At 64.0% G+C, this 21,201-nt stretch overlaps 1 protein-coding gene across 3 annotated transcripts in view; it reads left to right on the forward strand.

The window, feature by feature from the left end:
* COL26A1 (collagen type XXVI alpha 1 chain) overlaps window positions 1–20,134 on the forward strand; it is a 202,102-nt gene extending 181,968 nt beyond the window's left edge. For all 3 annotated transcript variants that reach the window (XM_086692524.1, XM_086692522.1, XM_086692523.1), the window contains 9 exons: window positions 4,982–5,138; window positions 7,209–7,307; window positions 7,924–8,076; window positions 10,024–10,107; window positions 11,292–11,344; window positions 14,759–14,794; window positions 16,082–16,129; window positions 17,742–17,826; window positions 18,566–20,134. In XM_086692524.1, coding sequence (XP_086548650.1) covers window positions 4,982–5,138; window positions 7,209–7,307; window positions 7,924–8,076; window positions 10,024–10,107; window positions 11,292–11,344; window positions 14,759–14,794; window positions 16,082–16,129; window positions 17,742–17,826; window positions 18,566–18,729 — 879 coding nt within the window. In that variant the 3' untranslated portion in view covers window positions 18,730–20,134. The remainder of the gene's footprint in view (window positions 1–4,981; window positions 5,139–7,208; window positions 7,308–7,923; window positions 8,077–10,023; window positions 10,108–11,291; window positions 11,345–14,758; window positions 14,795–16,081; window positions 16,130–17,741; window positions 17,827–18,565) is intronic.
* The last annotated feature ends 1,067 nt before the right edge of the window (window positions 20,135–21,201 follow it).

Below are 21,201 nucleotides of genomic sequence, written 5' to 3' on the forward strand. Positions count from 1 at the left end.
GCTGCAGATGACCGTCACCCGGAGTCAGACATGAGTGGGACTGTCACCGGCAGCTGGGTGACTCTCCCCGGGCTCCCGGCAGCTCCCTGGACATGGGGGGACTAGGGGACCTTGTACCCTCCTTGGGGTCAGTGGCTCCGTGGGGGTGGGTTGGAGGCCATCAGGGAAGAGATGTTGTCACGTGGGCCAGGCCGGGGCTGGGGAAGCCCCGGGAGGGTGGGGGTGCTGGGGAAAACCCCAGGGGGAACGTCTGGTCCCCGAGATTTTAAAAAGAGGAGGGGTCCCCAAGCCAGCGGGCCTGACGGACATTTTCCAGCACCTGAAGCCTCTGAGTGGTTTGGCAGAGTATTGGCCGACAGCCCCCCCTGGCCCCAGCCCGGCACCTCGGGGTGTTACAAGTCACAGCCCTGGAGGCAGAATGGCACAGGGCTAGCCGTCCTCCGCCCAGCTGGCCCTGGCCCTCCCGCCGAGAGCAATTGCTCCCTGTCCTCCCGCCCTGACACCTCGCTCGGCCACAGCAGCAGGCCGTGAGGGGGCTCCGAGGTGAGGGTCGTGACCCCTCTGCAGACCCTGGTGTTGGGGGGGTCGGGCGCCTACCCAGGAATGGCTCTGCCTCACCGGGTCCCTGCCCAGCTCCGGGCCTCCGTCCGCTGTCCTGTGAAACGGAAATCGGAGTCGCTGGCCCCCCCACCCCCCACCCTCCCCGGGTTGTTCTGGGGGAGGGTGTACAGGGGTGAGCTTTGGAGACGAGAGGGGGACGTGGTGGGCATCTGGGGAGTGCGAAGAGGCGGCTGCCTTCTGGATTCCCAGCTCAGGGATGGGCGATTCGGGTCTCAGTGTCTGTGCGTTATCTGGGTCACCTTCTAGCTGTTTACCTGCCTGCTACATGCCTGAGTGTCCCCTGGGGAAACAGAGCCCCTGAGTGGGCTCAGGTCTGAGGGCCCTGAGAGGTGGCGGCCTGGAGAGGGAGGGGGATGGAAGCTGGCCGCACTGCCGGGACAGCCCTGCTGAGGCCAGGTGAGCCTGCTGGGCTCAGAGACGACATGGGGCAGGATCGGTGGCTGTGGTCGGGCCGGTGAGAGCCAGGCAGGCGAAGCCCAGATGGGGAGCCAGAAGCCAGACGGCTGGCATAAGAGAGCGGCAACCCAGAGGCCTGGAAACTGTGGCTGCTGCCCCTTCAGACAGGTAGCCTGCTTTGGTGTGTCAGAGGGATGTGCTCAGCTGTAAGTAACAGAAACCCAGCCAGTGGCACGTTATTCTTTAAAGACATTTATTGTTTGTTCAACAAGAAGTCCAGCAGTAGGTGGTCTTGGGATTGGTTTGGTGGCTTAAGAACTCAAGCTCTTCACAGCCTTCCCCTCCACCTCCTTAGCGGATTGGCTTTTGTCCTCATGGTTAGTGCCTCATGGTTACAAAGTGGCTGCTGCAGCTCAAGGCATCGCATCCTCATACCATGTTCAGAGGCAGGATGTAGAGGATAAGGCAAAGCACCCTAACAGGCTCTTCTGTCTCGTCGGCCAGCACCAGGCTGTATGCCTGCCTCCTAGTTGCAAGAGAGTTGGGGAAATAAGTACCTGGCCGATCATGATTCCTCCTCTGGGGCACACCCACAGGTACACAATAGGGGGCTCTCATGTCCGGCAGCCATCAGGTCTGCTCCCTCTTCACTCCCTGCAGGTGCCTGAGGTCCCAGAAGGTCCAGACCTAGGAGCTGATCTGGGACTCCTGCCACCCTCTTTTCCTGGTGGGGTGGAAGGCCAGGAGGAAGAAGTCTCCTGACTTCCTTCTTCTCCCCCTCAGTTTAGACTCCACGGGCCGCATGGTGTGGGAGGGAGCCCGAGAGGATTCCCCTGTGTGAGGGTCAGAAGCCTCGGAGTTAGCCAGTCCCCGGTGCAGGAGGGCAGCCTCCCGGCCGATCAACCAGGCCACAGTGATGTCATCGGAGCCACTGCCCTCCAAGTCTGGCTGCACTCTGGTTTTCTCAGGTCAGGTCTCCATGCCCACTGCTGCCTGCCCTGGTGAGGTCGTCCGCCCGGGTGGGATTGGTTTCTCCGGGAGGCCGGCCACGGCCAGGCGTGGGAGGTGCCCAACGAAGAAGTGAGGGGGGCCTTTTGGGAGGGGGCGAGGCTGCAGGTGGCAGGTCCCCCGGGGGTGGGTCCAGAGCCCTGAGGGCAAAGGGGAACACGTAGGCCTGATCCCAGGAGCCCAGGGAGGGTGCCCTCCCAGGAACCCTGGCTGCCCCAGCCCCCTGTTGCTCCTGAGGACTCCCTGGAAGTATGTCCACCTTGAGGTCCCCCAGAGACACTGCAGTTCAGCCCGGCCCCCTGTGTGGTCACCTGCACCCCCCAAACCCACCTTCTCCCGGGTCCCTGTCTGACTGGTGGCGATCCCACGGTCCCGGGAGCCAGGCCGGAACCAGGGGACCCACTCCTGCCTTCACCCGTGCTCCTGCCCCTGGGCTCCCCATCACGTGTCACTGACCCCCAACTCCTCCGCTGCCCCAGAGCCCCCAGCCTCGGCCGTGGCTGGTCAGCTTCCAGCGACACTCAGTGGCTGGGCAGAAACCATCCCACTTCCCTCCCAGGGCGGTGGGGGGGAGGGGGGAGGGATGGACTTTCACCCCACCCCCGGCCGCTGTGTGATAATAGCCAGCTGCTCCCCTCGTGGGTGCTTCCATGAGGTTCCGCCAAGGCCCAGGCTGTGGCCAAGCTGTGGACAGGTGGACAGGGCACTGCGTGGGACCCTGGGCCCAGCCTACTTGCCGGGTGACCTTGGGCGAGTCACTTGCAGTCTCTGAGCCTTTATTTCCACCTCTCCTGTGATGGGCCGTGGTGACCCTTCCTGCCTCCTGGGGCCTTGGAAGGGCCAGAGGGGGAGGGGCCCGGAGACGTAGCCCTGGGGGTTGCCCACTGGCCCAACACAGGTGGAAACTCTGAGACCTGGTGCGGGGTGCCACTCTGTTCCCTAGATCCTCAGAGACTGTCACCCAGGCCCAGGGACACTGCGGGACTGGTGGGAGGGAGTGCTCGGGGGCCCCTTTGTCACCCCCCCCCACCCCCCACCGCACACACACACCAGAACCTCAGCCCAGCCCAGGCCTGGGCTCCGTGAAGGCTGCTCTTTGTCCCGGGGACCCACCAGCAGCAGCAGGAGGAGCTGGGGCCCAGTGTGCTTGACATGGTCAGTGTCCGCTTTGCTGACGGGAAAACTGAGGGCCGCCTGAGGTCACAACACTTGCATAAGCTCACACAGCGGCCGCCTAGTGGGAGAGCCGGATTCAAACCAGCACATAAGGCAGCAGGGCCTGAGCCCCACCCCCATCGGGAGGCACTTAACCCATGCAGGGCTCTGGGGACCAGGCTTCCCCCCAGCTGGCCTGCTGGCCCTGCTCCCGTCCGTGGCTGTTGATACAAAGCGATCGTGCAGGGGTGAAGGGAAGGGCTGGCGGGGGTGGCCCGCCACTGGTGGCCCTCTGAGGGCATGGAGGTGGGGGGGCTCGGGGCAGGAGGGACCCTGGGGTGGAGCCGGGCAGCTGGAGCAAAGCTGGTGAGGCCCAGGAGGAGCAGGGCAGGTCGAGAAAGGCGCCTCCCTGCGTGGGAAGCGTGGGGCCGCTGGTGGTCTGGTTTGGAGGGGGGGCTCCCCAGAGTTCGCTTTGCCCAAAGTCCTCGTCTCCTACCATGTAGGGAGGCCCCAGGAGGGGATGGGGGCAGGTGGAGAGCCTGGGACCATAGACCCAGGGCTGGAGCCAGGGCTGGGCAGGCCAAGGGGCACAGGGCGGGAGGTGGGGTGGGGCGGGGTGGCGGGTTGGGGAGGCCAGGTGCCCTGGCCCTGGCCCTGCCCGATGTGGGGAGCAGCAGTCGGGGAATCCGTCAGGATGCGGGGTTTGGCTCCCAAGGCTGGAGGCAACAAGAGACACCAGGCTTCCTCTCCTGCAGGCAGATCCGGGAGCAGAGACTCGGGGCGGGGGGGTGGGGGGGGTGGGGGGGGGGTGCCCGCGGTGGGTGGAGCAGGAAGCCGACTCTGTGGGACAGGCCTGGGACCCCTTCTCTGGGGGTGGGCCTACTCTGGGTCTCAGCACCCGCCCTGCTGCTCGCTCAGATCCCTGGTGCGCAGCGCCCCCTGCTGAGCCTTTTGGAAACAGCAGGGACTCGCTGGGGCCTCTGAGGCCTGGCTCCCAGTTCACTTGAATTAAGGAGACAGTGTTGCTGCCCAGGCCCTGGTCTTCGCAGTGTTTGACCCCCACCTCCCTCAAGGGGAGAGAACCGGGCAGCTTTCCACGCTGCCTTTTGTTCTAGAGCCCCTACTAAAAATCGTGCCCCAAGCCAGGACCATTTATATTCTTTTTTTTTTTCTTGTTATGTTTATTTATTTTTGAGAGAGAGAGAGAGACAGAGCATGAGCAGGGGAGGGGCAGAGAGAGAGGGAGACACAGAATCCGAAGCGGGCTCCAGGCTCTGAGCTGTCAGCCCAGAGCCCAACGCGGGGCTCGAACTCACGGACCATGAGATCATGACCTGAGCCGAAGTCGGATGCTTAACCAGCTGAGCCGCCCAGGCGCCCCTATATCCTTTTCTTTCTCATTCTCTTTTTCTTTTTTTCTTCTCTAGTTTCCTCCCTCCTTCCTTCCCTCCCTCCCTCCACAACAGACCTCCATCCGTTGTCTGTGCCCTAAGCCAGGCTGTGTGAGGGACCAGTGCCCTGGGAGGAGCCAGGGAAGGGGGGGGGGTGACCACTGGTCTCTCACCACGGTGACGGCCACTCCAGAAGCAAGGCGCAGGGAGTCTGAAGGTGTCCCAGTGGCAACCTGCTTGAGCCCCGGGTCCAGGCTCTGGAAATGGGAAGAGGAGGAGGGCAGGGGTGGGAGAATATTCCAGAAGGGGAGCAGCAGTCCCACGAGGGGCATGAAGTCTCCGGGGACACATATCTCGTACACGCGTGTCTCGGGCCTGGCGGGGGTCCTGACCTCTGCCCTTGTCCCCAGGTTCTCCTGCTGCAGGCGGCAGAGCAGCCCGCAGGCCCGGGCAATGACCTGCCGGCCCCCCAGAGCACCCCACCACCCTGGAACGAGGACTTCCTCCCTGACGCCATCCCCCTCGCCCACCCAGGGCCCCGAAGGAGAAGGCCCACGGGCCCCGCCGGTGAGTGAGGCCTGCGGCCAAAGCGGCCTGAGCACAGCCTCCCAGGGCCTCTACCACGAGGTCACACAGTAGGCCCTTTGGATCCAGCACGCTCCCTTGCTCTTTCGACACAGCGAGCGAACTTTTCAAAAGCCGGTGGGGGTTGGGGGGGAGGGGTTCACACGAAAAACAGGATTTCCGGCTTCTCTTAGAAGAATGGAAGATCTGGCCGTAGGGGTTTCAGTCCCTCCTGGAAACAGTTGGCTGCAGCCCGGTCACGGCTGCCTCCGCAGACCCCATGCGAACTGCTGAAGTCCCCATCCTTCCTTGTCGCCGTCGTTGAGTTTGGTACCTGTCCTCATGACCTGCCCGCTGCCTCTTTGCACCTGTGCTCAGCCCCGCAGCCCAGCCCCGGCCTTCTGGAGTTTACCGCCTCCCCCCACCTTCTGGGGCGGGGAGGGGCTCCCGGAACTCTCTGGCCGGGGTGTCGGGGGACATCTGCCACCGTGTTGTTTGCTCCTTCCCTCCTGTGTTTAAAAATTATTTTTAACATTTATGTTTGAGAGACAGCACAAATGGGGGAGGGGCAGAGAGCGAGGGAGACGCAGAAACCCAAGCAGGCTCCGGGCTGTCAGCACAGAGCCCGACACGGGGCTCGACCCCACAGACCGAGATCATGGCCTGAGCCGAGGTCTGACACTGAACCGACTGAGCCACCCAGGCGCCCCCCCTGCCGTGTTTTAAAGTCAGGAGTAACTGTTTTTTCTCTCTGCAGCTTGTATCCACTGGGCTCGGCCCTGGGGGTTGTAGAATAGGGACAGTAAGCGTAATAGCGGGCGGTGAGCACTGCTGAATGCCTGTCCCGTGCCACGCACTGTGCTGGGGCTTTACCCCGGGCACGTGGGTGGCTGGCATCTGTCGATGTGGCTGAACTCGGGGGTTTAAGGCCGGTGTCCCTTCTGACTGGTCACTATCTGTGCCGTGCCAGTTATTAAATATTGTTATATCACCCTAGGCTGCACAGATATCACTTCTCATCATTCGGGTAAGTTGGTGATGCTCGAGGTTACAGAGGAGAAAACCGAGGCTCAGGGAAACGACCCTTGGGGTCACCCCCGTGATCCGGGGCCATTTTGTCTCGATCATTGTTGGCCCGGCTATAGCCCTTTGCAGGTGACGCTCTCCCTCCATCCCCTCTCTCCCAGCTGAGGCCCCAGCTTCCTAGCACCGCTGTCCACACTCAGCTCTGAGTTCACACCCTGTCCCCCTCCCCACCTCCTCTGCCCCGTTTTCTGCGTGCGCCTGTCTAGTTGGGACAGGGAGCGGAGCAGGAAGGGCACAGCCCCCAGCAGTGGGAGTGGCCGGTGGCCGGTGCCGGGGAGGCTGTGGGAGGAGGGCTGACGGGTCCCCTGGCTCACCTCTCTGTCATCCCTTAGGTTTCACACCCAGGCCGCCACCCATGCCCACCTTCTTGCAGTCCTTCTTCTGGAACTGGGGAGGAGGGGGATCTCCCAGCCCTCAGGGCACCCAGGCCCCACACCCCCTGGGGGGAGCTTGGCAGGTGCTCTGGGTCTTCTGGGCCACACTTTCTCTTCACCAGGCAAAGTGCAGTTCTGAGAAATGGCCGCCAGGTGGGGCACAACCCCTACAAATGGTGACACCTGGGGGAGCCCAGGAATTCTTGAGAGCAGGTGAGGGGGGCGCTTGTGTGCTTTAGGGCTTCCTGGGGCCCCCGTGGAGGCCTCGTTGGGGAGCTCTTTGCCAGGAGCCCAGTTCCCGACCCTGAGCAGGGAGACAGCAGGACCCTTGAGAGAGGGGCAGCCTGGCTCTGGGCCCTTGAGCAAGGGACCACACCTTCCTGAGCCTCAGTTTCCCCACCTGTCAAGTGGGAACAAAAGTAGCTCTTGAGATCACAGGAATGAATAGGTACAAAAATGGTCTGTAAACTGTAATGATGGAGAAGGTGTCTGCTCCGGGGGCAGGGCTGACCAGATGGCCCAGATGGTCAGGCCTGAAGTCCCCCGCCCCCCCCCCCCCCTCATGGCAGCTCGGCCCACAGTGTCCTCAGGGCTCACCTCATTCTCTCCTCAGGGCCCCCGGGGCAGACGGGACCGCCAGGGCCTGCAGGTCCCCCAGGCTCCAAAGGTGACCGGGGCCAGGCAGGAGAGAAGGGCCCAGCAGGGCCTCCCGGTAAGGACACCCCACACCCCAGATCTGACTTTGTCTGCTGGAAAGGGTCTGGGGTTTCTCCCCTATCTGAGCAGGTGAGGCCTCCCACGACCCCCGATCTTGCTGGGGTTAATGAGTGCCGTCTTGGGGGGCTCCAGGCTCACTTCCTCCCACCAGCACCCCCACTGCCACCCTATCCCAAAGACTTTAGGTTTGGTCTGACCCTGGGCTGCAGGAAGGACGGAAGGCTCCAGGCGCTGGGGGTGCAGGTGTGTGGGTGGGGCAGCTGGGGCCTGGGGACTGTGCTCAGTCATTTAAACAACACCTCCAGAGAGCCTCCCAGCTCCTCCTGGGTCCTGCAAGGAAGGCACAGGTCCTGTGCTAGCCCAGGCTGGCTGCCACCCTCAGTGCCCCGACCCCAGAGCCGAGGTCCCAGGAGGGGGCGACCCTGCCTCCCTCGCCTCCCTCCCTCCCCTGGTGTTCCCTGTGCGCTAGGCCTGAAGGGAAAGCCGGTTCACTCACATCCCAGGACAGCCCTCCGGGGACGCTGGTCTGGAGGCCACCACCGGCCTGGGTCCCGTCTGCAGTGTCAGCTGCCAGGCCCAGCCCTCGCGTGACTCCTCTTCTCCCGCTGCAGGCCTCTTGGGGCCGCCAGGACCCCGCGGGCTTCCTGGAGAGATGGGGCGCCCGGGCCCCCCCGGCCCCCCCGGCCCAGCAGGCAGCCCAGGCTTCCCTCCGAACGGCCCCCAGGGTGTCCTCTACTCCCTACAGTCGCCGACAGACAAGGACGGTGAGTGCCACTGAGGGGCGGGCCCCGGGGACGCAGACCCTCAGTGAGCAGGGCCCCGGCTCTGGAGCCAGGCTCTGCCGGGTGGGGCAGAAGGGCCTCTGGGGGGGCCGATGCGGGTCCCCCAACCCAGCTCTTGGCCCCAGCCTGGCCTGTCCCTGCTCTGGTGCTCAGCTGCTGCCCCTGGGGTCCTGACGCCCACCGAGTCTCTGTTGTCTGCCCTGGCCTCAGTTTCCCCATTTGGTGAGAGCAGCGCCCCCGAGGTCACCGCTGCTGCGTCTCCTGGAAAATCGTCTCACCGTATGCAGGCCACGTGACAAGTATTGGTTGAGCACCTACTGTGTGTCCTGCACACTCACTGGGGATGCAGCAGTGAACAAAACAGTCTCCTGCCCCCGGGGGGCACAGTCTGCTGTTTCTGAACCCGGAAACCTCCGCCTACCTATGGGAAGGGTGGGGTCAGGGAGGCCCGGAGAGTGGGGTGAGGGCATCACAGGGGTATCTTTCGGTTAAATGCCCTGGGAAACCTGGGGAGGGTTTTAAGAAGCTAGTGACAGTGTTAAGTGACATCCTGGGCGCGATGGGGGATGGGGACCTCTTGTCTTGGTCAGAGAAACCCAAGCCCCCTCCGGCTGGTGCTCCTGTCCCCCCTCAGGCAGCACAGCCCTTAACCTGAGCTTTATTATTATTTTTTTAGATTTTTTAAAATGTTTATTCATTTTTGAGAGGGGGGGGAGTGAGAGAGAGAGAGAATGAGCGGTGAAAGGGGAGAGAGAGAGGGAGACAGAATCTGAAGCAGGCTCTCGGCTATGAGCTGTTAGCACAGAGTCTGATGTGGGGCTCGAACCTATGAACCGCGAGATCAAGACCTGAGCCGAAGTTGGACGCTTAACCGAATGAACCACCCAGGTGTCCCTAACCTGAGCGTTAAAACCTAGGCCTGAATCCCACTGTCCCCGTCGGAGCCTCACTTTCCCCACTTGTAGAGTAGGGGGTGGGTATTAGTCCCCGTTGGAGTTGCTCTGGTGGGAGGAAGCGACTCAGCCTTGCAGAATGGGGGTCCTGGGCTGCACTCAGTGGGTGCAGGGGCCCAGCCAGGCGAGAACAGAACCTTCTGGAGCAAGTGGGAACTCACTGAAGACTCAGGGAGGGGGCCGGTGCCACCCGTGCGGTGCTCTGGGGGGCTCAAGGCTCAGCGCCCACCCCTGAGCCACGTGGAGCCATCCCAAGGCTCCCGCCTGCCTTGGTCTGGGCCAGACGCCTCGGGCACTGCCTTCCTGACACCTCCAGTGATCAGAGCCCTTCTCAGATGGGACCTTCTTTACCCGCGGCCCTGGGGCCCCTGAGTATGAATTTGGGGAAGACTGGGGATGCCCCAGCGGGCCCCGCCCATCGCCTTGAACCAGTGGGAGGGTGGTCCAGGCTTCTGGGTGTGGAGGGAAGGGCAGAGGTAGGGCAGGGCAAAGGCACATGGGGCTTGACCTGTTTGTCAGAACTGGGCCGTGAACAGACCTCACCGCTGCCCCAGGCTGAGTGATGGGCCCTGTAGAGGCAGCCCAGGCTCTTGCAGCTCAGAGGGCTGAGCCCGGAGGGCTTCTTGGAGGAGGCCCCGCAGGAGTGAGCCAGTCAGGTGCATCAGAACGGGCCTGTGGAATGGAGTGGGGAGGAGAGGGCTGGCCTGGAGCCTGGGGAGGTGAGTAGGGTAGGGTCAGACTCTGAAGGGCCTGGAATGCTCGGGAAGGAGTTTGTGCATTATATGAAGCCCCCCAGGCTTTCCCTGCCCTTTGACCTGGCCTCCGTGGGAGTCCGAGCGTCTGCTCACCAGGGCTGCTGTGAGGCCCGGTGGGGTGGGGGCGCCTGTCCTCCTGGCCCCGGGGGAGCTCAGGCCCGGCACCCCAGCCTTGCCGGTCCTGCCCCACCGTGTCACGGGCCCCTCTGCTCTGCCCACAGATGGACACTCACAGCTGGCCTCTGCTGCCGTGGACACCGTGCTGGCCGGCGTCCCAGGGCCCCGGGGCCCCCCTGGCCCTCCAGGTAAGCGCAGAGGGCAGCTGCACAGCCTGGCCGGGATTGCCCCCCCCGCCGCCCCTGCCTCTGGGCCTGGCCTGGGCCAGGGGCTCTCGTAGGGCCGGTCAGGGGCCCGTGGCCTTGGCAGGGTGCTGGGGATATGGGTGTGTCCACAACTCACCGTGTGGCCTGAGGTGAGTCCCCTTGCTCACCCCTTGGGGCCCCAAATGTTTCTGCCAGGTGCCCAAGTGAAGCAGCTCAGGGCTGCCCCCATGTGGGCCTGAGTGGGGGTTGCACCGGGGTTCATGGAGGCCCAGGCCCAGGGGGAGGCAGGGGGTGAGCTCAGGGGTGGTCCAGGAGCTGGCAGGGCAGGTGCCCGGAGAGGCAGGAAGCCTGGGGCCTGGTGGCAGAGACCAGGGGCCGGGGGAGGGGGGGCAGGGGACAGCCCTGGGGCTCTAAGGGCTGGATCCCCTCCTTCCAGGGACCCTCACTGGTGGGGAGGGAAGGGGCGTGTGGGGCAGGGGCCAGCCCTGCTTGTCCAGCTGTGTGGGTGCCTCATTCCCCACCAGTCATTTACACTTTCATGTACTGACCGAGGACTCCCTGCGCGTGGCACAGACATGCGTATCGACCGTGGCCGTGGGTGGCGGCTGGTTCCCTTTCAGGGACTGGTCTGGAGGAGGGGTGGGCGTGGGTAGTGCCGGAAGGCTTCCTGGAGGAGGTGATGCTCATCCTGAGACAAGAGGAAAGAATTTGCCAGGCTGTGGAGGGGATGGAGAAGCTCCAGAAGGAAGGAACAGCATCTGCAAAGGCGCAGAAGCAGAGGAGCTTTTCAGGAGAGGATTTGGGCGGGAAGGGGGGAGGGGGCCGGGCTGAGGACCTCAGGAGCCCCGAGAGGGACCCACCTGGAAGTTGGCTCTGGGTGGCCACATGGAGAGTGGATGGTCGGGATGCCGTTGCAGTAACTCAGGCAAGAAGGATGGCCTCGGAGGGGTAGGGTCCGAAGCCCGGAGGAGGGGCAGGCCTGGGAGACATTGGCCAGGAGACTGGCTGGCTGGGGACGGGCCGGGGGGTGACCCGTGGATGAGGCCCTGAGGGAAGAGCCGGTTGCAACGTAGGGGCTGCAGGGAGAGGGCGGTGGAGGTGGGCTTTCCGCGCTAAGGGTGGGCAGGGGACTGGCCCCAGGTGACCGTGTGTGACTCTGCCCACAGGTCCTCCTGGCCCACACGGTCCCCCAGGACCGCCAGGTGTACCTGGATCCCAGGTAAGGACTTCCCTCATTTCTGGCAGGGGCTGGGGCAGGGTGGGGGGGTGCTCCCCAGGAAAGAGGAGCCAGGCCCCTCCGCAGCAGGGCCCAGCAGGATCCAGGGGAAGGTGGGTGTGACCCTGGTCATCTCAGCCGCTGCTGTCCTTTGCTGTCTGCTCCCCCGTGCCGGGGAGATGTTGGCGTCCTTCCCGTCTCTCTGACTGAGACCCAGAGAGACCAGGTGCCTCCTGAGGACATATGGGATCGCAGAACGTCCACCCCAGCTTGTCGCCCTCCTCCCCGAGAGCCCCCTGTGTGTGAGAGGGCGCCCCGAAGCCTGGCGAGGTGGCCCCAAACCCCAGCTTGCTCTGCCTCTCCAGCTGTGTGCCCTCGGGTGGAGAGGCGGCCTCTCTGAGCTCCGGCTGCCTTGGCTGCTAAGACACGGGTACAGGGCTTCCCTTGTGGGTTGTTAGAGGGAGCAAGGAGAAACAGAATGCTGGGATGGGGTGTGTTTTGCGCCTCAGAGGCCTAGGGCCTGGGAAGAAATCACACCAGGGAGGGGCAGCCCGGAGGCAGAAAGAGGTGGAGCTTCCAGCGCCCCACCCCTCTCCCTGCCCAGAGCCTGTCCAGACCCAGGGCCCTGCTGACTCCTTGCTCCAGGAGCTCAGGCTGTGCTTAGCAGGTGGCTGGAGGTGGCCCCTCTACTGCCAGGGGCGGGAGTCTGGGCCTTGGCCCTGTGAGTGCTGGGACCTTGGGAGTCCACCCCTTTAGATGCTAGAAGAACATTCCTGAAACGCTCGGGGCGCCAGCCCCCCAAGCTGAGGATACAGCCGCTGAGGGGCCACAGGGCAGCCCCGTAGAGCTTACATTCTAGACGCCAAAGAACCAGTGTCCCATGACTGCTAATCTGTTCCCTGTTGTCCCCACTGTGTGTTTTTACACCGGGAGACACAGCATCGGGGAGGGGCAGGTGGGCACAATGTCTGCAGGGAGAGGGGGACGGGGGCACCCTCAGAGAGGAGGGGTGGGGGTGGGCCACAGAGCCCGACAGTGACGGGGGCAGGAGTGTGGTGAGGGACCGAGATGCCCAGGGAGGTGTGGGAGGCGGCAGGGGTAGAATTCTGTGTGGTCACACGCCTCCTGCTGCCCCAGCCTGCGGCGACAGGGGAAGTCAGGGGCCCCTTCCCAGCTACCTGTGCCACCTGCGTTCAGATTCGCCATCGTTCCGTCCCAGAGGGGGTGAAGAAGTGGAGGCTCAGAGAGGTTCAGTCGCTTGCCCAGAGTCACACAGCAGGGGAACGGCAGGGGTGGGGCCCCTCTCAGGCTTTCCCCGGCTGCCTCCTGCCCTCACCGAGAATGTGCTGGGTGCTTTGGGATAGCCTTAATCCTGCGAGGCGGTCTGTTTTCAGGGTCTTCAGGCCCTTACGGTAGTACCACTTGGGGGACTGTGCAGACCTTGTCCTTGTGGGGACCCGGGCTCCCAAGATTCCAAGGAGATTTAGAGGGGCCTAGTCAAAGCTGTTCCTCCTACCAACCCCCCCCCCCGCCCCGCCCAAGAGGGTGTGTGACCTGGCATCGACGTGGAGGGTGCAGTGTCTTGACCCCTTCCCTCTTTGCTGTGGTCCTTCCGTAAGGCTGGGGGTCCCGTGGCCAGGACTGGGATGCCCAAGGGCACCAGACAGTGCCCAGCCTGTCCCTGGTTCCCCAGGGGCCCATTGGACAGGCCCTGAAGAGCCCCTTCCATGACCTTCTGCCAGGGCCCACCCAGGCCCCCACACTGCAGGGGTGGAGCTAGGTTCCAAGGTTAGCCCAGATACGGACAGTGTCCGAATAACCACCAGCCCCCTCTGCTCACCATGGAAGGACCAGACAGGGTCTTCCCCGTGGACGGCAGGACCAGCCTGGTGACCTGGCCACTGTCTGTCTCCATCCCTTGCCAAAGAGTCGAGGCCTCTGAGGCTGGGGTGAGGGGATGTCCCCTAGACATGGGTCAGAGAGGAGTGGGAAGGGACCACAGCAGAGGATGAGGTGGCCCCTACTTTTCTCCTCTGAGCAGGACAGAGAGACCTGGGTTTGAAGCCCCGCTCTCCCAGTTTCCAGCCGGGTGACCCTGAGCAAGTCACTGGCCCCCACCTCCCCCACCCTGTGAAGTGAGGAATCCCTCTTGGGTGGGCTCGTTGTGAGACATAAAGGGGACAATGGAGGAAAAGCCCCAGGCTCTCAGGAGACCCTTAATAAATGTTCTTCGTTAACCGAATATCTCTTGGGGTCTCTGCTGCGTCAGATACTGTGCTGGGCACGAGAGCAGGGACATCGGGAGCCCTGCGGTAGCTGATGGTACAACAGGGGAGGCAGACAAGGACAAGTAAGGACATAAGTGTCAGGAAAGGAGGAAATGAGGCGATGTGACAGAGTGAAAGGGCCCAGGCAAGCGAGGCATGACAGACCCGCAGAGGTGACACTTCAGCTGAGACCTAAGGAACCAGAACTAGCAGCCGTACAAAGATGCCAAGAAAGGGCCCTCCAATTAGCCAGAAGAGCAAGTGCAAAGGCCCTGGGGCAGGGAAGAGCCCAGTGCTGACTGAGGAGAGTGAGGTGTGAGGTGAGGTGGGTCAGGGAGTGTGGGTTTGGGTCACAGGGGAAGGGGCTCTGAGTCTCAGGGAGGGAGAGCCTGTGACCTGATTTACACCTTTAAGAGGCCCCTGCAGCCGTGACTGTGGTGGGGGAATGGAGGACGGGGACACAGTGGAGCAGGGTGACCCGGGAGGAGACCCCGGAAGCCCTCGGGGGAGACGAGAAGGTGACGCGTGTTAAGTGGTGGCCCCTGAAGCGGCAAACGGAATGGACGTGTTCAGAGAGTGATGTGACAGGTCTGGCTGGTGGAACAGATTTGGCAGGAGAGGGAAAGGAAGGTTACCTCCCAGGCGTGTCGGGGAGCAGCTGGGAGGACCGGGGAGCCACCTTGCAAGGAGGTGTCCGCAGGGCGGGGTGGGTTTGGGGGGAGCCAGGGTTCTGCCTGGGGGAGGTGGATGGGTACCCCGTGGGTCTGGGCTCCGGGGAGCCTTCGGGCCGGACATCGGCACGGACGGGAGGCCCCCGGCGGGACCCTCGTGGTTGGCGTTGCTGGCACTCACCTCTGGGGACCCCTCTCTCTGCATGCGGGGGACTGGGGCTTGGCCATCCGTGCCAAGGGGCTTGGCTCCGTGTGGATAACTATACATGCGTGGCCCACTTCTCAGCAGAGAAGACCAAGCCTCAGGGAGGAGCCCGGGGAGGGTGGCCCAGGTGGGGCCTTCCTGTCCCCTCCGTGCCATCCTCCTTCCGTCCTTCCAGATCCTGAGCCTGGTGCAGGGAGGATAAGGACAGGACAGAGGTGTTGGGGGGCGGGGGCGGGCAGGCAAGGCCTAATCTGCTTTGTCTGACTTTCTGCAGGGCCTGGCCGGAGAGCGGGGCATGATGGGACCGGCTGTAAGTGAGGGGCTGAGCCGATGGGTCGTGCCCAGGGCGGTGGGCCCCAGGGTGGCCCCCGGGGTGCCGGGTGGGCAGAGGTCTGTCCCAGGAGCCTCGCCTGAGCTCGGCCCCGCAGCGACCCCAGACATGGCCCGATCGTACCCCGCCCAGAGAAGGGGCAGCCTATGTGTGGTCCCCACTGCCCGAGTTGGGAAGGAGTGCCCTTAGGAAGTGGGGAGCCCCTCACTGGGATAAGGGTCCTCAGATCTCTCCCGAGGCTCCCAGACCCCTGAGTTAACAATGCTGTGTGACCTGCAGAGTCCCCTCCCTCCTCTGAACCTGCCAAGAGTGGAGGCTCGGACAGCTGGCCTCTAATTTTCCTCCTTGGAAACAAGAATTTCTGAGTCTCAACTCCTGCCTGCAGGGCCAAGGAGGCGGGCACCTCCTTTGCCCCCAAATCTAAAGTTAGGGGCGTGCGGCCAGGGAGGAGGGACGGATCTGTGCTGAGCACCTACGATGTGCTGGCCGCAGGGGAGGCGCTCTTCAGACATAGTGAGTTTAAGCTGCATTGCAGCCCAGCGAGGCGGGACTTTATTTGCCCCATTTTTGAGAACTGGCAGCTAAGACTCAGAGAGGTTAAGTAATTTGCCCAAAGTCACACAGCGAGGCAATGATGGAGCCAAGATTGAAACCCAGGAGCGTTAGCCTCGAAGCCATGCCTCCTCCTGGCTTCTGTCTGGTAGACGCTGCTGAGCCCCGTCACGGGGCTTCTGGCGCCAGGCGCCAGTCAGAGCTCGTTACCGCTTTGGTTTATTGAATCCTCCTAATACTCCTGGGAGGTAGGCAGTATTATTACCCCATTTCAGAGATGAGAATGCTGAGGCACAGAGAAGCAAAGTAACATGTTCCAGGTCACGTAGGATAACACGTGGGTGTTCATGTGCGGCTGGTGTCACTGGCCTGGATTCAGAGGCGGAAGCAGAGAGAGGCGGGGACTCGATCCCCGGAATAGCTGAGAGGTGGGCTCATGGGGTTTCAGACCTGGCTCCTCGGTGGCCCAGAAGCACAGTGAAGCCGCTAAAGCCAAGCTGTGCCGGGTTGTGCAGAGACGCGTGGGGCCTCGGCGCTCCTGCTCTGCCCCCGCCAGGGCAGGAGTTCCCATGGGCGAGGCTGTCAGGCTCCGCCCCGGCACCCTGTCCCCCAGGCTCTGCCACTGACTCCCCGTGGTCTGCCCAAGAAGCCGGGGAGGGGAGGGAGGCGCCCCGGTGCCCCTCACCGGCTTTGGACAACTTGACTTTCTCCTAGGGCGAGCCCGGCGGGAAGGGACAAGAAGAGGAGAAGGCGGCTACAGAGGTAACAGTCCTGTCGGCTGCATTCCCCGCCTGCCCCCTCGGCCGTGTCGCAGCGGGACGGCCGGTGCCCAGCAGATCTGCACTGACACCCGTGAACCCACAGGGTGCTGGGCCACGGGATGAACGGGGTCCCGGCCCCGCAGAGGAGACAGATGAGGGAAGTGATGATTGCAGCATAGTGTGCCGATTCTGCAGTGGGGGTCGCACGGATGGGGTGACTGGCCCGCAGCCGGAGGACGGGGTGGGGACCCTGCAGAAGAGAGCCCCCCGTTAAAGGAGGCTGCAGGCTGTGGAGTCCCTGTCCAGGGACGGAAGTCCCCACATGCCGCGCCTGGTGCACAGAGGTGCCCACAGGGTCACGGCGCTGGGGGACTGAGGATGGCACCCGGCAGGGCCCAGGGTGAGATGGCGGGAGGGGACAGAGATGGAGCCCAGGCACGGCCAGGGGGACCCACTACCTTCTGGGAGCAGGAGGGATGCCGGAGACCGGCGTGATGGATAAAGGGGGTGAGGGCAGTGGGGCCAGCAGGGGAGACCTTGCGTGGGGAGAGTCCAAACGCCCCGCGAGTGTCAGAGCTCAGCAGGGAGGTGGGGGGAGGCTGGGGACCTTTGGGAGGCCCTTGCAGGACTGGAGAAGCGGGTAGAGGCTGCAGGCAGAGCAGCTGCGGAGGGCACAGGAGGCGGTGGGAGGAAGAGGTGGGCACCAAGGCACGGGCACCGATTCACGGGTCACTTGTGTCGGGGACGGAGACGATACTTAGGCCTCCACCCCTTTGCATTTCATAGGCCTGCATCCCGTGGCCCAGGGACACGGGGCTTAGCAGGAGCCCTGGACCCTCTGCTCCTCACCGGGGGCCCCCGGTCTCAGACACTGCCCACTCCGTGGCTTCCCCTGGCCTTTGGTCCCCTGGAGGGAAGGCCTCTCTCCTGTAGGATACTTTTTGGTCCCTTTTGTTTTGTTCTAAGCGAGGCTGCTGTGCATGTCATGACAGCTGTCACGTGAGGCCACCAAAAGGCGCCCGTTCTGGGGGCCGACTTCAAGGCGGGGCCCGACCTCCTCACCATCACTTTCCGTTTCAAAGCGGCTTTGACACCTGTCTTCTCCATAAATCAGTTCATTCGCGCGTCTCGGCGCACAAGGCCCTCTGCCCACGTGTAGGCCGGGCCTCACGCACTCCTGCCAACGCTCCAGAAGCCTTCGCCTTTTCTTGCCGGGGGGTCACCCCTGGAGAGCTCTCGGGTGGACGGTGCCAGCAAGGGGACCGGCAAAACACCCCCACCTGTGCTGGGTGCTCTGTCCCCGGCAGGGTATTTTCTGGGAGGAAGGGCACGCCGGGGAGGCGGCTGGGCGGCCACGGGAGCCGGAAGAACCGAGGCTCGAGGGGCCAGGTCCGGTGTTAAGCCCCAGGCTGTGTGGCCACAGGACGCCTGTTACTCTCTTTGTGCCTCGGATTCCTTGTCCGCAAAACATCCACCCTGTGATGGCTGTCGTACTAGGATGGCGACAAGGAGGCGGGAGCAGGGAGGACGGGGAGGACATGTACGCGGAAGCCGCGTGGCCCCGGCCCCGCATCCCTGTGGCCAGCCCTGACCCCGTGCTTCCTCCCCGCCAGAGTGAGGGGGTGCAGCAGCTGCGGGAGGCCCTGAAGATCCTGGCAGAGAGGGTCCTCATCCTGGAGCACATGATCGGGATCCACGGTGAGTTGTGACCAGGGCCTGGGGCCGGCCGGCCCCACAGCTGGCCCCAGAGTTGGGAGTCCCCTCCGCTCCCGCCTCCCCGCTCCCTGCCGCCCTTGTGGCAGCTGCGACCGTCTCTGGTCTCCGATGACACCTCCGCCTGGCTGCCAGATGGTCTTCCCCCAACCCCAGTCAGACCCTGCGCCTCCCCTTGCTCAAGGACCCTCCGTGGCTCCCTGTGGCCCATGATCGGTGTCCAGGCACGTCAAGCCCAAGCCCCTCCCCAGCACGGCCTGGTGCCCAGTGGCACGGAGCCACCACCTAGTCGTCCCCAGAACCCCCGCCCCAACCTTTGTTTTTGCTCAGGCCGGTCCCTCTGCCGGCTGACTGCCAGCTCCCATGGGGGACCTGCTCTAGGGTCCCTTCCTCTGTGAAGGCACCCTCCTCTTGCCTCACGGTGCTCCATAGGGCCTGCTACTCCCTCACGGCGTGGGATTTCCACGTCTCTGCCTGGCACGCTGGGAGGCCCTTGCGACAGGAGGGTGGTGACAGGGAGGGGCCTGGAGCCCAGCCCTGCTCAGCACTTGTTACCGAGTGAGCGGGCGACTGAATGGGGAGGGGGGCGCACGTGAGGGGACACCCTGCTGCTGCTGCGTTGCCCTGTCCTCGCCGGGCACGTGGCTTCCCTGGTGCCAGCAGCAAAGTGCCTTCGAGTGCTCCCAAGACCCTGTGTGAGCCCGTGCACCTGCCGTCCTTCCAGATCCCCTCGCCTCCCCCGAGGGGGGCTCCGGCCAAGATGCTGCCCTGAGAGCCAGCCTCAAGATGAAGCGTGGGGGCTCCCCGCCCGCCGACGGTCCCCTCGCCGCCCTGCTCGGCCCCGACCCTGGGCAGAGGAGCGCTGGCCAGGCCAGCGGCGGGAAGTAAGAGGCCAGCTCTCCAGGACAAGCCCCGCCGGAGACCCAGGTCCGAGCCCTGCGTGGCCACCGGCTTCTGAAGACACCACGTGGTGGGACTGGGCTCCAGGCACCGAGGATCCTGAGGGACGCTGGCTCCCGGGGCCTGGGGGCCTTGGGGACAGATGGCAACTGCAGAGGCAGGGTCCAGAGGGCCCCGGCACCCTTGGCGGGGCCCTTTCCTGGTCCCTGCCCTCCCCCGCCCTCACTCTCTGCAGGAGACGGGCTCTGGGTGGGCTGGGCGGGGCACGAGAATAATCATAATACTCATCATTCACTGAGTCTGGGCCTGTCCGAGGGGCTTTCCCTACATTGTCTCATTTAACCCTTAGGAGGCAGGCTTGCTACCCCACTTTCCACGGGAGGACGGAGGCTCGGCCAGTGTAAATAACGTGCCAAGGCCACGGGACCAGGGACAGCCAGGGCAGGATTTGAACCCAGGCCTCTCGGTTCCTTAACTCGGGACCCCGCCAGCTTCCTGTCTTCACAGAGAAACTCAGGGCAGGCGTGGGGCTGTGGGGAGGCTGGCCCGGCCCGCAGGGAAGGCAGGCAGGGTCCCGGGCCTCCTTCCTCAGCCTCCCCGTCCCTGGGCTTGGGGTCTGCTCCAGGGTCTGGCGGCGGCTGCTCTCAGAGGCCAGGGAGACCCTGAATAAGCCCGTGATGCTCACACGGACTTGGGGACAGTGAGAGAGGGGCACTGGGGGTGCAGGGGCCTTCAAACCAAACTGGCAGTCGCCCACCGCTGCCTCCCAGTCTCTCTGAGCCACCTAGTCCAGCCCAGCAGGCCCTCCTGCCCCCGAGCCGAGAGGAGGCAGTATTTCCCGGGAACGTGCACCTGAGGAGGCCGTCACTTGCAGCCCTGCCCTCTCTGGGAACCTGTAGGGTTGGCCATTTCCAGATCGCACAGCAAGTCTAACGACGCTTTGACAATCTAGAGGAAGGACAGCTGAGTCCCAGGCCCCATCAGGAGAGACACTGCCCGCTGAGGGCTGTGGGCCCGGGGAAGGGAACTCAGTAGGTGGCCGGGGCCCGGGACCCCAGAGCAGCTCAGACCGCAACCCCTAAGGCCTCTCGGGCCCTGGGTCCCCTGTGACCTGGACCAGCCCTGCTTCTCCTCTCTTGCTGGGCCGAGACCCAAAGATCATGGTGCCACCCCAGGGCCTGTGTCCCCTCAGGGCAGGAGCCATCTGTCCCCAGCGTCCTTGGTGCTCCCGGGAGGTTGTGGCCTGGTCCCGCAGGCCCCGGTAACCTCTTCTTGCCCTCAAGGTCCCGATGGCCCCTTGTGAGGCAGAACTGGCCTGGGGGTCTAGGTGTGGCAGTCAGAGGCAGCGGGCAGTCTGGAACGCTGTGACAATAAAGGTGCTCTCCCCACTGGGGGTCTGGTGTCCTGTGGTGGCAGCTGGGCGAGGCCTGGTGAGCCGGGCCACGGTGGCGCAGGCCGTCCCCGGAAGATGCGTATGTCGTGACCCTGTGGCTGGATGTGGGGACAGGCGACTCCTGGCCCGTGCCACACACACGCGGCTGTGGGCTGCAGCGGCACAACGGGGGGTCTTCGGGGGCCAACGAGAGGGGGCTACACAGGAAAGGGACCTGGCAGGCAGGCGCACGGCACCCGCAGAGGCCGGGAGGGGCGAAGGAGGGCGGCTCGTCGCTGACCGCTTGTGCACCCACATCTTGTGCACAGAGCATATGCGCGGGTGCAGGAAGCCTGGCCGGGCAGAGGCGTGAGCGCTTCCCCTGCAGGGCTGAGCCCCTTTTCTTCCTCCAGGCCACCCTCCCAGCTCACTGAAGCCCCCCACCTTGCCCTGAGCAACCCCCTTTGCTGGGTGAAGCCTCATCTGGGGACCAGTGTGCCCCCTGGGGTGACCACGGGACTGAATGCCATCTACCCCCTGGTGAGACAGACCAGAGGGCAGCTCCCTCTCCCAGACCAGGGGTGGAGGTGGGGCTCGGAGGGAGACTATCCACTTGGCCCAGGACACCAACATGTGCAGCCCCACGGCCCTCAGCTCAGGGTCTCTGTGGGCCTCTCCCTCTGAGTGTCTCAAGGACAGACCACTTCCCCGCTGACCCCGGCATTCTTAGACCAGGGGCCTGCCACATTTGAGGGTGTGGACTGAGCACGGGCCCGCAGGGTGGATCTCCACACGTGCACAGGTGGGGGTTCAGAGGGCTGGGGACTGGATCTCCCTGGGCCCTCACGTTCTAGTCAGAGCCCCGAGTGGCCTTCCCTTCCCAGTCTTTGTAAAGGAGGAGACTTAACATATAAGTTTTAAATAATTAGATTCATGGGATGCCTTCATGGGTACCCTGGCCCTGGGTGGTGCAACTGTCTGGGGCAGGCCTTGGGGGGACTAGCAGAGTCTGGAGTGAGCCCCCAACATAGAGCAAGTTTGGAGGCATGGTACTTCCAGGCCGCAGGGAGTGGAAGGGAGTGTGGGAG

The sequence above is a fragment of the Puma concolor genome, chromosome E3 (assembly GCF_028749965.1).
Source record: "Puma concolor isolate L17-30 chromosome E3, mPumCon1.1.hap2, whole genome shotgun sequence".
Taxonomy (NCBI): Eukaryota; Metazoa; Chordata; class Mammalia; order Carnivora; family Felidae; genus Puma; species Puma concolor.